The sequence below is a fragment of the Nestor notabilis genome, unplaced genomic scaffold (genome assembly GCF_000696875.1).
Source record: "Nestor notabilis isolate BGI_N333 unplaced genomic scaffold, ASM69687v1 scaffold28005, whole genome shotgun sequence".
Lineage (NCBI taxonomy): Eukaryota > Metazoa > Chordata > Aves > Psittaciformes > Psittacidae > Nestor > Nestor notabilis.
This window is the reverse complement of record NW_009929319.1, coordinates 16,508-30,842: the sequence shown is the minus strand read 5'-3', so window position 1 is coordinate 30,842 and position 14,335 is coordinate 16,508. Positions and strand designations below refer to the sequence as shown.

Genomic DNA, 14,335 nt, shown 5'->3' with positions numbered 1-14,335 from the left:
GGCTCGAACTTAGAAGAACCTTCCTCAAGAAGTCTAGAGTCAAAAGCTACTGGTACCAGCATTAAGGATGTGCTTAAGGAACAGAAATTTTTAGAAAAAAAAGTAGCCTTGAGCAGAAAAAGAAAGAGAGATTCAAGGTATTCATATGTTTGCTCAAAAGGAATTACATTTTTCAATATTTATTTTTTCAGATTGAAAATGTTCTCTTCAACTTTGCAGTTAGCCTTACCCATTGTAACATTTTCCTTTTAAAATATTCACGTAGTTTTGTTACTAATAAGTATGAAGTTCAAGCAGAAAATCAAGTTATAGCTGCTTTAAATACATTGCAGCTCAGACTGTGGTAGCAGACTTTATGTGGCTTTTCACAGACAGAATGGTAATAGAGGCGTGAGAATGGAGAGCTTTTAGGTATGTGTGCATCTAATATGTAAGTTGGCTTGGTCTTTAAATTGATGTTTTATGTAAGTATGTGCATGAGTACGTGTCTGTCTACGTACGGGTATATATGGGGCAAGATCTTTTATCCATTTTACAGGGACAACTGTAGTACTAATATTGTCATACTAATATTCTCTGTTTTAAAGCACTGATGTCCAGAGGACATAGTACTCATAATTTTCCAAGAGAAAAAAGCTTGGGCAAATTGGCTAGACAGAATTTGTGTGATGATGTTCTATTTCAGGATTTTTAGTGTGCATTTCTCTCTCCTTCAGCTTTAAAAGCAGAAAGTTTACAAACTCATGTTAGGCTAATACTGATCTTTCTTTTTTTATTTATCCAAATACCTTTTTCAGGCGTGCTGAAGATGGCTGCAGAAAGAAATATGAGCCATCTGAAGAAGATTCTAAAGAAATACAAAAGACAAATGAGGTATGTGTCTCTCAAATATAAAGCTTATCATCCGCCTTTTTAATTGTAGTAGTACCTGTTCGTAAGTCAGTACTAAACTGCATTTGTTCTTATGTATTTTTTTTTTCCTGCTAGTTCTTTCAATTGTAGTCACTGGTGTAGTAATGTTTTTGAATTCTGGTAGCTACTAGAATACACAGTCTATGTATTCGGTGCTGATATATGTTGTAGTAAAACATGAGCTATAGTTCAAGCCCTATTCTGTGAAGCACATTGGGTTTTTAAAAACAACCAAGTGCGTCTTATGTACAAAGACTTGAGGAGCTTGATCTATTTAAACTTCTCACTGAGAAGTTAAAGGAAAACTGAATGTAGTCCAAACACTAAAGGAAAGAGAATTCTTATGATGAGAATTTTTACCAACAACATTATTAACACACACAAAAAAAAAAAGATTGCTGGAAATTCAGCTGGAATTGTAGATTTATCTTTTGTGGGTTTGGAGGTGGGGTTTGGTTTGGTTTGGTGGTGGGGAATTGTGTTGTTGGTTTGGGTTTTTTTTAACAGACAGAGTAATGGCTGTTTCTAGTAATGTATGCAGAACTCAAAATTGTGATTGTCCATTTAAAAATCCATTTAAATAATTTTGGAAAGAAGAAAAGATACTCAAGTTCAAATGGACTGCTTATGGTTAACTTCTCTTTCTTTGGTTTTTCCCACAATAGCAGATAGCTCAAATGAAAATGGCAAGTTCCATTTTCTTACTGACTATATTTTAGGTAAATTTTTATTACAATATTAAGTGTATTCTCTGGTGTATTGTTTTTATAGAGCATTTGCCCTTAACAATTCTGTTTGGTCACATAGCAAAGGAACTGTTTAACATTTCTTTATATAAAAACTTTTCTTTTGTAGACTTGTGAAAAAAATTCTTCCAAAGAATTAAAGCATAATCATGGGAAAAGTGAGATCTCTAAACAACTTAGAAGACTTTCAGAATCTGTGCATTCAACTGAGGAAAGCAAAAGTGATTCTAAAGCAGAAAAAGAACATAAAAGAAAAACCTCCACCTCTTTTCAGGCTGAAGGAGCCCAGCAGGACAGTGAAAAGGATTCGAAAAGACAAGTGGATAGAGCAGAAGTCAATACTGAAGAACTACAAAAGCAGAAATCCATATTTAAAAATGAAAAACACCCCAAAAAAGATAGTGACACAGAAATTCAACATATGAGAAATGCTGCCAAAAAAGAAGCCAAGTCTTGCAGAGATAAAAATGACAAGGAAAGAACTGCTTTAGAAGATAAACTTTCTTTAAAGCACAAATATAAAGGAGATAATGCTCACAAATCAAGTGAAGATGTTGAACTCCATTCATTTGAGAAAAGTTTGAAAGGAGAGGATGTTGGTCAGAAACATAATCAACAAATAAAGGTGTCCTCAGATGACAAATCTGAAAGAAAAAGTAAACACCGAAATGAACGGAAAATATCAGTAACAGGAAAAGATGGAAAAAATGCTTCTGACTCAACCTTAAAAGCTGAAGAATTGCTGCGTAAGGAAAATAAAAAAGACAGACATCTCTCAACAGAAAAATCAAGAGCAGAATACAAGTCCAAAAGGTCCCTCAGTGATTCTAGGCCACAAAAGGATTCCTTAAGTGCCTCAAAGCAACTTGCTTCTGCATCACACAGAAGGAGCGAAAGCTACTCAGAAGATAAACATGAAATAGAATCAACTAACTCTGATTGTAACTTGAAACAAGATGATGGTGTTCATAAAGATAGACGAAGATCTAAGAGCTTAGTGGAAGACAAGATTTTGTTAAAGTCTAAGTCAAAGAGTCATAGTAAACAATTCAAAGCATCTGAGACAGAATTACAGGAGAATTTAACAAAGCAGGAGACTGGTCAGAAGCTAGACAAAGATAAGACAATGGAAGAGAATGACTCAGATAAGCAACACAAATCCAAGAATGAAGACAAAATTTTTGAGGAGAGTGGTGCTGAGTTCGAGCTTGTAAGTGGCACGCAGACAACTCAGGGATCACAAAAAGACTTCAGTCACAGGGTTAAGTTACATTCTGGAGAAAAAGGATCTATGAAAGAGAAATATAGAGGTGATAAAGATTTAAGCAATTCCAAACTAGAAAGAAGGTCCTCTGCTGAAGGTCACAAAAGCAGAAATGTAAAGCACAGCAACAAGGAAATAAAGAAGAAGGAAGAGAGTACCAAATTGGAAGATAAAGATACTAAAGAAGTGGATAGTGGTCATGAAAAAGTATTGAGCATCACAGTGGCAATGGAAAAGAAACAGAGTAAGAAGATAACCAGTGAAAATAGAAAAGGCAGCGTACCAAACCAAGATTTACTTGGAGAGGAAAAGCAACCGGCTAGCAAAACTGAAAGCAGCCATGCTCTAGCCCCCGAAAAGTCAAGTATGAATAGCGATGACTTGCATTCTCGTCATGAGGAAGAGCTGATGGAACTTGATTTGAAACAGACAAAAGTACAAGTATCTAATATTGAAGGAAAAAACATTCAGAACTCATTCCAAGCCACAGATGCCGAGAATGCAACAAAAGAAAAAATATCTCTCTCCCTTTCAAATAAGGAATTGAAACACAGTTTGGCAGATCCTGAAGCTTGTGCATCACAGTTTCTGCCTGCAGCTGGAAAAAATGTTAAGCAAGAAGATACCCCTAATAAACAAGTTCGTGCCTTAGACACTTTTTCCAAACAAGTTTCCATGGATCAAAGACCCAATAAACAAGGGGCTTATAAAACGAGCATTGCATACAAAACAAGTGGTAGAGTCTTACAGAATGTTCCCAGAAAGGATCAACCTTCGGAAGGTAGCAGAAGACCAAAGAATTTAAAAACTGTGATAAATTCTAATTCAGATGATGTTCCTTCAGCAGTTAATTCTCCCAGAGAACATGCTGCTGATGCAAAGTCTATGGATATCGGTATCTCAGATTTTAGAGATTCCTTGAGTAGTATGTCTAAAGAATGCCATAATTCAGATGGGACTTTATTTGAAGATACTTTGATTTCAAAGAATGATGCAGCACTGATTGTACATATGGAACAAGATAGTGCAGTGCCAAGATCTGTCATGAAAAATGAAGGTGACAACACCACTGTGACAAACAGTATAGAAAAAGATAACAAGGTGCCCCAACCTGATGAACAGGCAATGGAAGACAGTACAGCTGGGCTATCTAGTCAAGAAGATAACGATGGAGCAGCAAAGCTAGAAAGCACTCAGGGAAGCGAGTTGAAAATAAAAGAGGAAAACTTGATATCTGATGTAACTGAAAATTGTGGAAGTGTAACAACAAAAGAACTTCTAACAATGAAAGAAAGAGAGTGCTTGACTACAAATCCTTCCACAAAGGGAGAAAGAAGCACCATGATAGATAATGCGGAAAAGAACGAGGTGCATGATATTGATGATATGATACAATCTTCCTCTGTGTCAGTGCCCAAAAGAGTTCCTGAGGAAACAGTCAAAGGCTTTCTTACAGCCAGTGGGCAAGAAGAGAATAGTGTGATTGGCATGGAAGATAAAAATGAAAGCAATGCAGTAGATACCAGTGCAGGAAGTAGTAAACTTAGTTTGTTGTACAGCAGCCTACAAACAACTCCAGCCACTGTGATAGGAACTAGCACAGAAAAGATCATTGAGAGCACTGTAATGGCCACTAGTACAGGGGAAGAAAGAGCTGAAGGGGCATCACATTCTGAAAAGGACAGTGATGCTACAACCACTTGCTCAGAAGAAGAAAGTGAGGTGAGAGTAATCTGTACAAGCATAGAAGCTGACGAAGGTTTCACAACGGGCAGATGGGTAAAAAGAAGTGAGGGCAGCAGTTTCATCACAGGAGCAGATATCAGTGAGTGTACTGTTGCAGCAGCTGAAGAAGGTGGTGGCAGTGTTGTCACCGAAGGATTAGCAGAAAGTGAAAGTTTCCTAACAAGTACAGAAGAAGAAAATCGTGACTGTACCATGGTTGATGCAGAAGAAAGCGATAAGGATTCAGTCAATGCAAGTGGAGTAGAAATTGAAGACAGTGTGAATAGTGCTGGGGCAGAAGAAAAAGATGATGCTGTGACTAGTGCAGGCTCTGAAGAAAAGCGAAATACCTCAGCTTGTGTAGATACAGGCAAGTTTGAAAGTTCTGTGTCCTGTTTAGGTGAAGTAGAGAGCGATGGAGCTGTAACTAGTGCAGGGACAGAAACAGGTGAAGGGTCAACAAGCAGTAACAGTTCAGGTGAATTTAGGGGCAGTGTGAGGGCTAGACAAGTTAAAGAAAATGAAGGTGCTGTGACTTGCACAGGTGCAGAAGAAAGAGGCCATAACTTCATCATCTGCTCAGTGACTGGTACAGACACCCAAGGAGAAAGCACTGTAACTGGTGCATGTGTTGCCATGGTCACAAACAACAGTGCCACAACTGGAACTAGTGACAAGTCTGAGGATACGGTAAACGGTGAAAGTGCAGTGACCAGCACAGGCATAACTCCAGAAGATGATGCTGAAGTTTCAGTCGTCTGCACAGGACTAGAAGACAGCAATGAGGGGTTTGCGGTTTGTTTAGAAGCTGAAAAATGTGAAAGTCTAATGGACAGTACAAGGGCAAAGGAAGAAGCCAGTATCGCTACAGTCAGTGTAGGTCTTTGTGATGATGAAGGTTTTGTGACTAGTACAGGCTCAAAAGAAGAGGATGAAGAAGGTGAGGGCATTGTGACCAGTACAGGAAGAGGAAATGAAGAAAATGAGCATGCGTCTACTTGTACAGGAATGGAAAGTGAAAATGCACTAATTTGTATAGGTGCAGAAGAAGGTGAAAGTTCCATTGTCTGCATCGTTGCTGAACAAATGGAAGCGGAGTCAGGAATGGCTGGCACAAATACAAATAAGCTTACTGTCGACAGCATGATGAGTGCAGAAAAAGAAGCTAATTCTGGCACAAACTGCAAAAATGATAAAGGGATTGTTGAAAGCAGCGTAACCAGTGCAAGTGCTGCAGATGAGGGTGCCTTGACTGCACATACAGGAAAGCACGGAAGTACCTTGATTACCTTAGATGCTGGGGAATGTGAGCGTCCCATGACTAGTGCTATGTCAGTGCAAGAGAAGAGTCACTCTGGTGCCAAAGACAAACATGAGAATGCCATGACTTCCTTTGACAGCAGGGAACTTGATACCTCTATAAGTAGTGCAGTTCCAAAAGAAGATGAGACTTCTCTTACTCCTGCTGATAGAGAAGAAAAAGTGAAAGGTGATGTCATCTCTACCAGTACAGTAGAAGAAGGTGATGCTCCCTTACATTCAGCCATGGATGATGAGGAAGGTCCACTTGCTGTTGCAAGAACAAATGAAAGTGGGGAAAGCTCTATGATCTTAGTAGACACTGAAGACACAGAGGTGCCTATGCCCAGTACAGCTTCAGAGTTTAAAGAGTGTGTACATACTCTAAGCAGTAAGCGGGAGAAAGATGAGTGCACTATGATTTCCACCAGTATTGTGGAAGAATTTGAGGCTCCTATGTCAAGCGCAGCTGTTGAATGTGATGATCAGCTCCCCTCCATGAAAGCAGAAGAAAAAAATGACAATGCCATGGTTTCTATAGCTATGGAAATATATGAGGTTCCCATGCCCAGTGAATCCAGTGCAGGAGGAGACGATGATGACGAAAGACACCCAACTGCTAGTGGTAAGGAAGAAAAAGATGAGTGTGCTATGATTTCCACAAGTGTTGTGGAAGAACACGTAATCCTAATGTCACGTGAGGTCACAGAAGAGGCAGTTCAACATGTGTCGGACACAGAGTCAAAAAATGAAACAGTAATGATCTCTACAAGTACAGCAGAGTGTTTTGAAGCTCCTATGTCTAGTGTAGCTATGCAAGATGAAAACAAACTCACTGCTTCAGAAACAGAAGGAAGGTATGAAACTGCTATGATCACTACAAGCATGACAGAAGAATGTGAGATAGTCCTGATCAGTGCAGCACCACAAGCTGAAAGTCAGCTCATTGTAGCAGAAGGAGATGAAGATGCCGTTATCTCTCCAAATGCATCAGAGGAATGTAAAATTGTGGAGACCACTGCAACTGTAGATGAACAGTTTGGACTAGCCACTTTCAATGCAGATGCAAAAAGCAAAGGTTCTGTGATTTTTGTGGGAGAATGTGGAGCTCCTGTGCTGAGGGTTGCCAACAACAGTGAAGATCAACAAGCTGCTTCAAGTATAGGAGATAAGGAGGAGGGTGCAGTGATCACTCTAAGCACAATGGAAGAATGTGATAGTCTCTTCACCTTTACAGTCATAGAAGAAAGTCAACTTGCTGACGAGAGTGCAGAAGTAAAAGACAAAAGCGAGGAAACTTTTAATACTGCTAACCAGATTGAATGCATCCTATCGACTACAGGCACAGAAAAAAGCAGCAATTCTTTGCTTGTCGTTGGTAGAGAGAAAGAGACCGATGAGAGTGGTGTGAGGGGAGAATCAGCAACATCTCAGCCCATAGTAGATGGTGAAATCACAGAAACAGAAGAAAATTCAGTGAACCTCATGAGTGTAGATGAAGCCCTTTGCGTTGAGATTAGTACAGAAACTGCTGTGAGTCCAAGTGCATCCTCAGAGGCAGGTGAGGATGATGAGCAAGCTGAAGATGTTTTGCATGAGGATGTTACATCAGAACTCTCTTGTACAATTTCAGAAGCAGAGGTAGAGAGTGAAACCCTAAGGAATGTAAATTATAAATTTAACTCTATTTTAGAAAGTGACTTTTCTGAAATAAGGACTCCACTGCCTAGGGCACAAGCTCTTTCCTTAGTTTCTGCAAATGAAGTGACTGTAAATGCCGACGATGGTGAAGTGACAATAGAAGCAGAATTGGGGGGGAAAAGCGACTTCCCTTTGTTGCATGTAGAAGAGCTATACAGCAGTGATGACAAAACGAACTTGGTCAAAATAGATGATATTGGAATTGAAGTTACTATTCAAAAAAGTAACAAAACCCTTAATTCAGGTGAGGATTTCTTCTTCCTTTTTTTAGCTCTTCAGGTTACAAGCTGTCATAAATAGATGTGTTGTGCCATTATTATAGTTAGAAATAACTTGCACTGTTCAAATATACTGGATTTCTTTTTTGGTTGCAAAATAACTATTAATAATATATTTAAGATTTGGTGACAAATATTTAAGCCTGTGCTTCTGGGAGTATAGGAGTAACTGAACACAATTGTCTGGGGTATGTTGGAAATTAATTGTTAATAGAGTACAAAAAAGTCATTAAAATTAGCTCATCTGAAGTCAATGTATATGAAGTGGTTTGCAAGGGGTAATTATTGCGTAGCTACAGATGGGTTCTGTTATTAATGTGTTTTGAAATTCAGAAATGCCCTTATAGGAAAGAGGATGTGTTTTATTTAGACATATGGTCAGCATTCTTAAAAGGTAATTTTTTAATAATTCTGAAGGTTAAGAGTTGCCATCCTTAATCATAACTGCAGATTTTCACTGGATTATTATTTAATGGTCATATTCAGATTCACTCCTGTATGCTGAAGTTTAGAAAACCTGTGATGGCTATGATGTAAGTTATGATAGTATATGACCTTAAGGATATCATATTTTATTTCCAGATCCATTTTTCTGGAATATAACATTTGAAATGAACTTGCATGGTTGCTAGTTCCTAACATAGTGTGTAGTGAACATCCTACTTTTCAGCCTTTCTCCTCTTTGACCCTCCAAAGTAGTTGAAGCACCAAGTTTATGAAAATTGATATATTCTCTAGATGCCATACTGAAGTCAAGATTGACTTCATTATAAATTTGGAGTAATTAAACTGTAGAAAAATAGTAGAGAAATGTGCTCCTTTTTCTTTATACCAAAGGATGTGGAATGATGCTCATCAAGTACTACTTTTAAAACCTTTTCCTTCTTATGTCTTTTCTTTTTCTATTGTTTTTAAAAATATTTTATAATGTGAATGAGGTCCAGTTTCTTAAAGGTTGGCTCTATTCTTTAGTTTTATTCATATTCGGGGTGAAAAAGCTCACTCTGCAGATTTTGGGGATCTTTGGAATTTGTCAAGGAAAGATGCCAATCCAGTAAACTTGAAAACTGTTACTCAGTATTTATACAGGAGACAAATATGAGCTATGAAAATGTAAACTGCTACACTAAGATATTTCTGTCTTGGTGCTTTGTTCATTCCTTGTTGTCCATTGATGTAGCCTCTGTAAGTACCAGTGGTAATGGTAGTCTTATTCTGTGGACCACAACCACAATTTAATCACTTCACATGCATCATAGATGAATTATCATGTTATAACTATTTCTTTTTGTTTAGGAAAAGCTGTATAAACAAGCTTCTGAAATAGGTGTCCAAAAAGGCTGTAGAAGTCATATGAAGATGCTGTCTGCATGGCCTGTTTTTCAGATATTATAAGCATACAGCTGTTCCCATGGGGAATGAAATAGATGGGGGTTTAAGATTTCCTGAGATTACATTGTCACTAACAGGAGCTAACGAGCTCTCAGTCTCTGTGGAAATGGGATAACTTCAGTGGTTATGGTTCTAGAGCTTATGGATTTAGATCTAATTGTCACTTAATACTAAGGATAACATTTTTCTTTAACTCTTAGCTCTGCATTCATTAATACAGAGGTGATTTGCTGTTTGGAATTTGGTTTGAAAATCTGCTGGTGGGTTTTTTGTTTTGTTTGTTTGTTTTTAAGGGAAAGGCAAGAAGAAAAAAAACGAAGCCAGAGTCAGAATTCATAAATAAGCTGCAGTAAATCCTGAAAGAGCCCATATTGTCCAATCCTTTTGTATTTAAGGGAAACATAGAAGTACTTGTGTTCTCGCAGATGCCAAGTTAGGTTTTTTTGAGCTGGTTTGCTATACAGACAGACTTGCTATTGTTTCTGTTGCCTACAGGAAGGGATTAAATTCATGTGCTGTCTTCATAAGGTGGTACTGAGAAACAGCATCCTACTGTAGATGAGATAAATACAGCATAATGTAATCTAATAATTTTAACATATTTGTATTTCATTAGGCAATAATGCAGCTTTACCAAAGTTGGCAGAAGAACTAGAATTTGAAAGTAACTTGAGAACTGACGAGGTATTTATATTATTTTGAAAATTTTGACTATACTGTTTCTTGTATAACTATACATCTTGCTAGAGTTTCTTACTGTATCTTTCGATTTTTGTGCAGCACAAATGGCATTTGAACTTCAGAACTTTGGAAGAGTCACTTTTCAGATTATTCAGCTGTGCTTTTCTAAGCAGCTGGCATTGAAATTGTGGGCTGTCTGTGTTACTCTGTGGTAGAACCAATTCTTTCCCTTAGCCATGTTCCTTCTGTGACCATGACATCCAAGTTTGCTTTTTTCAGAATTGGTCATGCTGTATGCATGTTGCTTGTGGTAGTACTTGTAAAACAGTCATACATGCATTAGCTCTTTCACTTGGCAATTGTTAGTTTAGTTCTCTGAAATAGTAAACATATGCTGCTGTTCATTTCCTTTTATCATTTTCTTGCCATTCTCTGTGTTTGAGGAGCACATGTTCCTGTTCTCCACTGTTACCAGATAACTTAGCCCGTTATCTGCTGTAACAGAGGAGTACGATATCCTGGATAAGCCAGGGTACTGGGGGCCCATAGTAACCTATAGCTTGTGTAAGAACAAAGATGAGCCTGTCTGTGTGTCTGTGCTGTGATCCATGCTAGCCAGGATTCCAGATGGGTTAATTCTTCATTCAGATGCAGGACTGGATCCATGTATTCATATCTTGCCAAACTCTGATAATAAGCATTTTGGGGGAGAACATGGGCCAGAGACTCCCAAGCATCTGTGGAAGGGTGGATCTGCACAGAGCTACTGGCTGCAGCTCCAGGGCAGACCAGCTGAACAGTTCTAAACCATGGTTTTGATGCCTGGAATGCACTTCAGGAAAATCCAGGTCTGGTGGGATTTATTGATTTGAGTTCCACCTGCAAACAGCTGTACTGTTTGCCAGCATAAGATGGTTCTAGAGTCAGTATAGACATGTTCATGTGGCACTGTAGCTGAGTTTACAATGTCCAGATCTGACCCAAGTACACTTGACTCCGTACAGCACTATCTATGCATTAGTAACACATAGCTGATCTGCAACTTGAATTAAAAAAAATCAAACAAAAAAAACCCAAAACACATGCATTTTAAGAGTTCATAGTACGTTGTTACACATTACAGGTACATATTTTTCTGTGTATGTGAATGTTTCGAGAAGACTGCTCATATTTGGAACTCAGAGTAGGCTTCCTGAGATTTCACTTGAGACCTCCTTTTTTAAACTAATCCCTGGTACCAGTGTTAACTGTAAGGTCAAGGTTAGGCACTGTACTGTTTGCAGTAATTTAACCTAGCTCAGATGGTGTTCCTTATTAATAGTTCTACTGCTGTTTTAAGGCTTTTTAAGACTTTTATAAATCATGATAAGACAATGTTCATCATGACATGAGAGAGAGGAGTGAGACATACTTATTTTGGATGTCAGCAATGTTTTTGTTTCTTTTGATTTTGTGTTTAGCCACAACAGCCTGAAAGTCCAAGAAGTGAAGAGGAATATGTGGATCTTCATACTAAAGAGTTTCAAAAAGGTGATTTTTATCTTGATAGCAGCAAACTTTTCATACCCGCTTAACTACTACTTACGATGGGAGGATTGTAGATTTGATATATACTGTTTGTAGATGGACTGAAGCACAGCCTGCAGAAATCTTGAAGTATTTCTGGGAGGTCATGTGGCTTTGCATTTGCTTTGTAGGAAAGGAGGATCAGCCTTTTCTTCCAATATGATATGCTGAAAGAAAGGCAGACAGTATTTAGGATTTTTAAAAAGTAGACTGCTAACATTCTATTCAAAATCAGTAAATACAGAAAAGCATTTGCCCAGGAAAGATACAGAAACTTCCCCAAAGAACGATTTTCTTCTTTATAACCTTAGAACATCCTGAGTGTGGGTGTTGTGACAGGCCCTGTGAGAATATGACAAGAGTAAGTACTATCTGACTAAAGCCACAGAGACTATGGAAAGTATTTTATTTCTTACTTTCTGACTCTCCAGAAGATTAAAATATTTCTGGCCATCCTGTGAAATTTGAAGAGCACTTTTAAGTAGGTAATCACCTAGCTAGAAATCTCTGTTAGTCAACTCGGATCTGTGCTCAGTAATTCTTTTTCCATGTATAAAATTAATCTTTGATAAGACAGAAAAATCCCCATTTTCCCAAACCACATATTTTAAAATGTGTTGCAATCATTTGGCTTTCCTATTAAAGTAGAAACAAACCCCTGCTTTGTTCCCATCTTGGTGGATTTTGTGCTCCAGATGCATTACGAGGTTGTTTACAACACTGCCAGATGAGAGTTAATCCTCAGTTAATGGAGTAACAAGCAAAACTAAAGCAAATTCCAGGAGGTACCAGCGATACTGCTGCATATAGAGTCCAAAGAGGTTAAAGATGCATTTCTTCTTAGAGAAAGTTGCAGCTGAAAGCCTGGATGCTATGAAAGGACACACTGTTAAGCTCCCTTCTAAATTTTTAGGTATGTTTACCAGAATAACCATTTACGGAATTGCAAACAAAAATAGCAGTAAGGTGTGAGATATGAGCATTGGTATAAAACTCTGGATTCCTTTTTATTCTTGGGTAGGTCAAATTCACATACCTGGTTTAATAGTGGTGAATATTCATCTAAGTGATAAGAGACATGCTCTGCTCACAAGAAAGAAAATGTAAACCCTGAGAATCAGTTAGAAGAGTGTGGTCTTCAGGACAGCAGAATCAAAATTTGAACTAGTTTTTCTGTACTGTGAGATTCCTTTGAAGTGCCTGAAAAACTGCATCACTTCACATCACTCAGTCACCCAGACAGACAGTACTTAAACTTTAAAATGTGCAGATTGAGCTAGCTGTGATAATCGAGTTCCATGTAAAATGTTTAACAAAAATCCATTTGTTGTGTAAATCATGTTGGATATGGCATGCACTGAAGAATAATGCTTTGTAGCTCTTGGTACAGAGGTTTTTCTTTTTTTCTCCCCCAACCACACAATGATCTCTCTTTATATGTATATACATTCGTATATACATATAGCTCAGAGTACGTAAAAGGAAGTTGTTTAAAAGACAAATGTGTGTCCTGTCATGAGTATGAACAGCAGACACAGTAGTTGAGTCGTCCAAGATTCCTTGGAATGTAAACAAATCATTGCTGTTTGAGTGGGTAGGGTCTAGCTCTTCATTTGACACTACTTTAAAAATTGAAAGATGTTGTGCAACTAAACAGTATAGCTGGGAAAGAATTGTCGCTAAATCATGTAGATTTAAGAAATGAGATACAAGTTATGTAAAATGTAGAGTGGTTTTATTGAATCATATGCTTATGTTCTTACTGTAGCTGAAAAGTGCTTGGAATGTTTTAGCAGCTTTTTTAATTAAAATATTAATTCACAGCCTTTATGAATCAGACTTTAAGGGGTTTGTAGGATACTCAGTGGAGGAGCATCTTTATGTTTCTCTTTATGTATTGAAATGGCTTTGAAAGTTGTCAGATTCTTTCAAAAGTGAAGGGTATTCATCAACTCCCTTAATTCATAATTGTTTTCCACATTTTTGTGATATGGAAGGCTAAGGCTTTTCATCGAAGTATTGTAGGGTCTAGCAATTGAACAATTACTTTATGTGCACGATATCAGCTACAGGTCTCACTAGTACAATTACACGAACTTTAGTTGTCTGGAAGCATAATATTACAGCATAGATTTCATTGTGTTTTACTTCATTCCATGATCCAGCATCCAGTGTTGTGATGGATCAAATTCTGATTCATTCAAATGCTAGAAGTGTATTTGAAATGTCAAAGTTACCATATATTTCATAGATGACAGCCCCATGATTGCTTGTCTTCTAGCCATAAAGTGATTCTCGGTTACCCTATACTTTAGAAATCCATATTCTTTATTTTTATTTTGGTTTTGTTCAAATAGTGTTAAAAAGAAGATTGGATGCATTTTACTTCCAACATTGAAAGTAAGTTTTATATAGTTTCAGGTACTCTGGAATCCTTTCAGAGAGGTGAAGTAGAGGATACTATGACACTTCGCTCTTGCTCAGCTTTTCTGATTATTTTTGTAATTATTTTTTAATAGATTTGCTGCAGAGGAATATTGCTTTAGAAAAAGAAACTTTTCATGTAAGTTCTCGGGTTTTAAACTTGCTCTCTAAGTCTGTGCTGCTTTCTTTTTTTTTTTTTTTTCCTTACTTGCATTTCCTTCTATTTACATTAAGTATTCTCAAAAGGAAAATGCTATTTTTGTGTATTGAGAGTTTATGTATATGAGACTGTGCAGCTGTGTGGGTTGATGTCTAATATGCCAGTATATAAATCTTGTATTGTTGTT

The 14,335-nt window shown here is 37.6% G+C and overlaps 1 protein-coding gene across 1 annotated transcript in view; it reads left to right on the top strand.

Moving 5' to 3' along the window:
- Positions 1 to 14,335, top strand: part of BOD1L1 (biorientation of chromosomes in cell division 1-like 1) — a gene marked incomplete at its 5' end in the record, with an annotated part of 36,246 nt that overhangs the window by 7,069 nt on the left and 14,842 nt on the right. Inside the window, 6 exons of the mRNA XM_010014927.1 lie at positions 1 to 137; positions 798 to 873; positions 1,768 to 7,891; positions 9,934 to 10,008; positions 11,457 to 11,528; positions 14,084 to 14,127. The exon at positions 1 to 137 is cut by the window's left edge and continues 14 nt beyond it. Coding sequence (XP_010013229.1) covers positions 1 to 137; positions 798 to 873; positions 1,768 to 7,891; positions 9,934 to 10,008; positions 11,457 to 11,528; positions 14,084 to 14,127 — 6,528 coding nt within the window. The remainder of the gene's footprint in view (positions 138 to 797; positions 874 to 1,767; positions 7,892 to 9,933; positions 10,009 to 11,456; positions 11,529 to 14,083; positions 14,128 to 14,335) is intronic.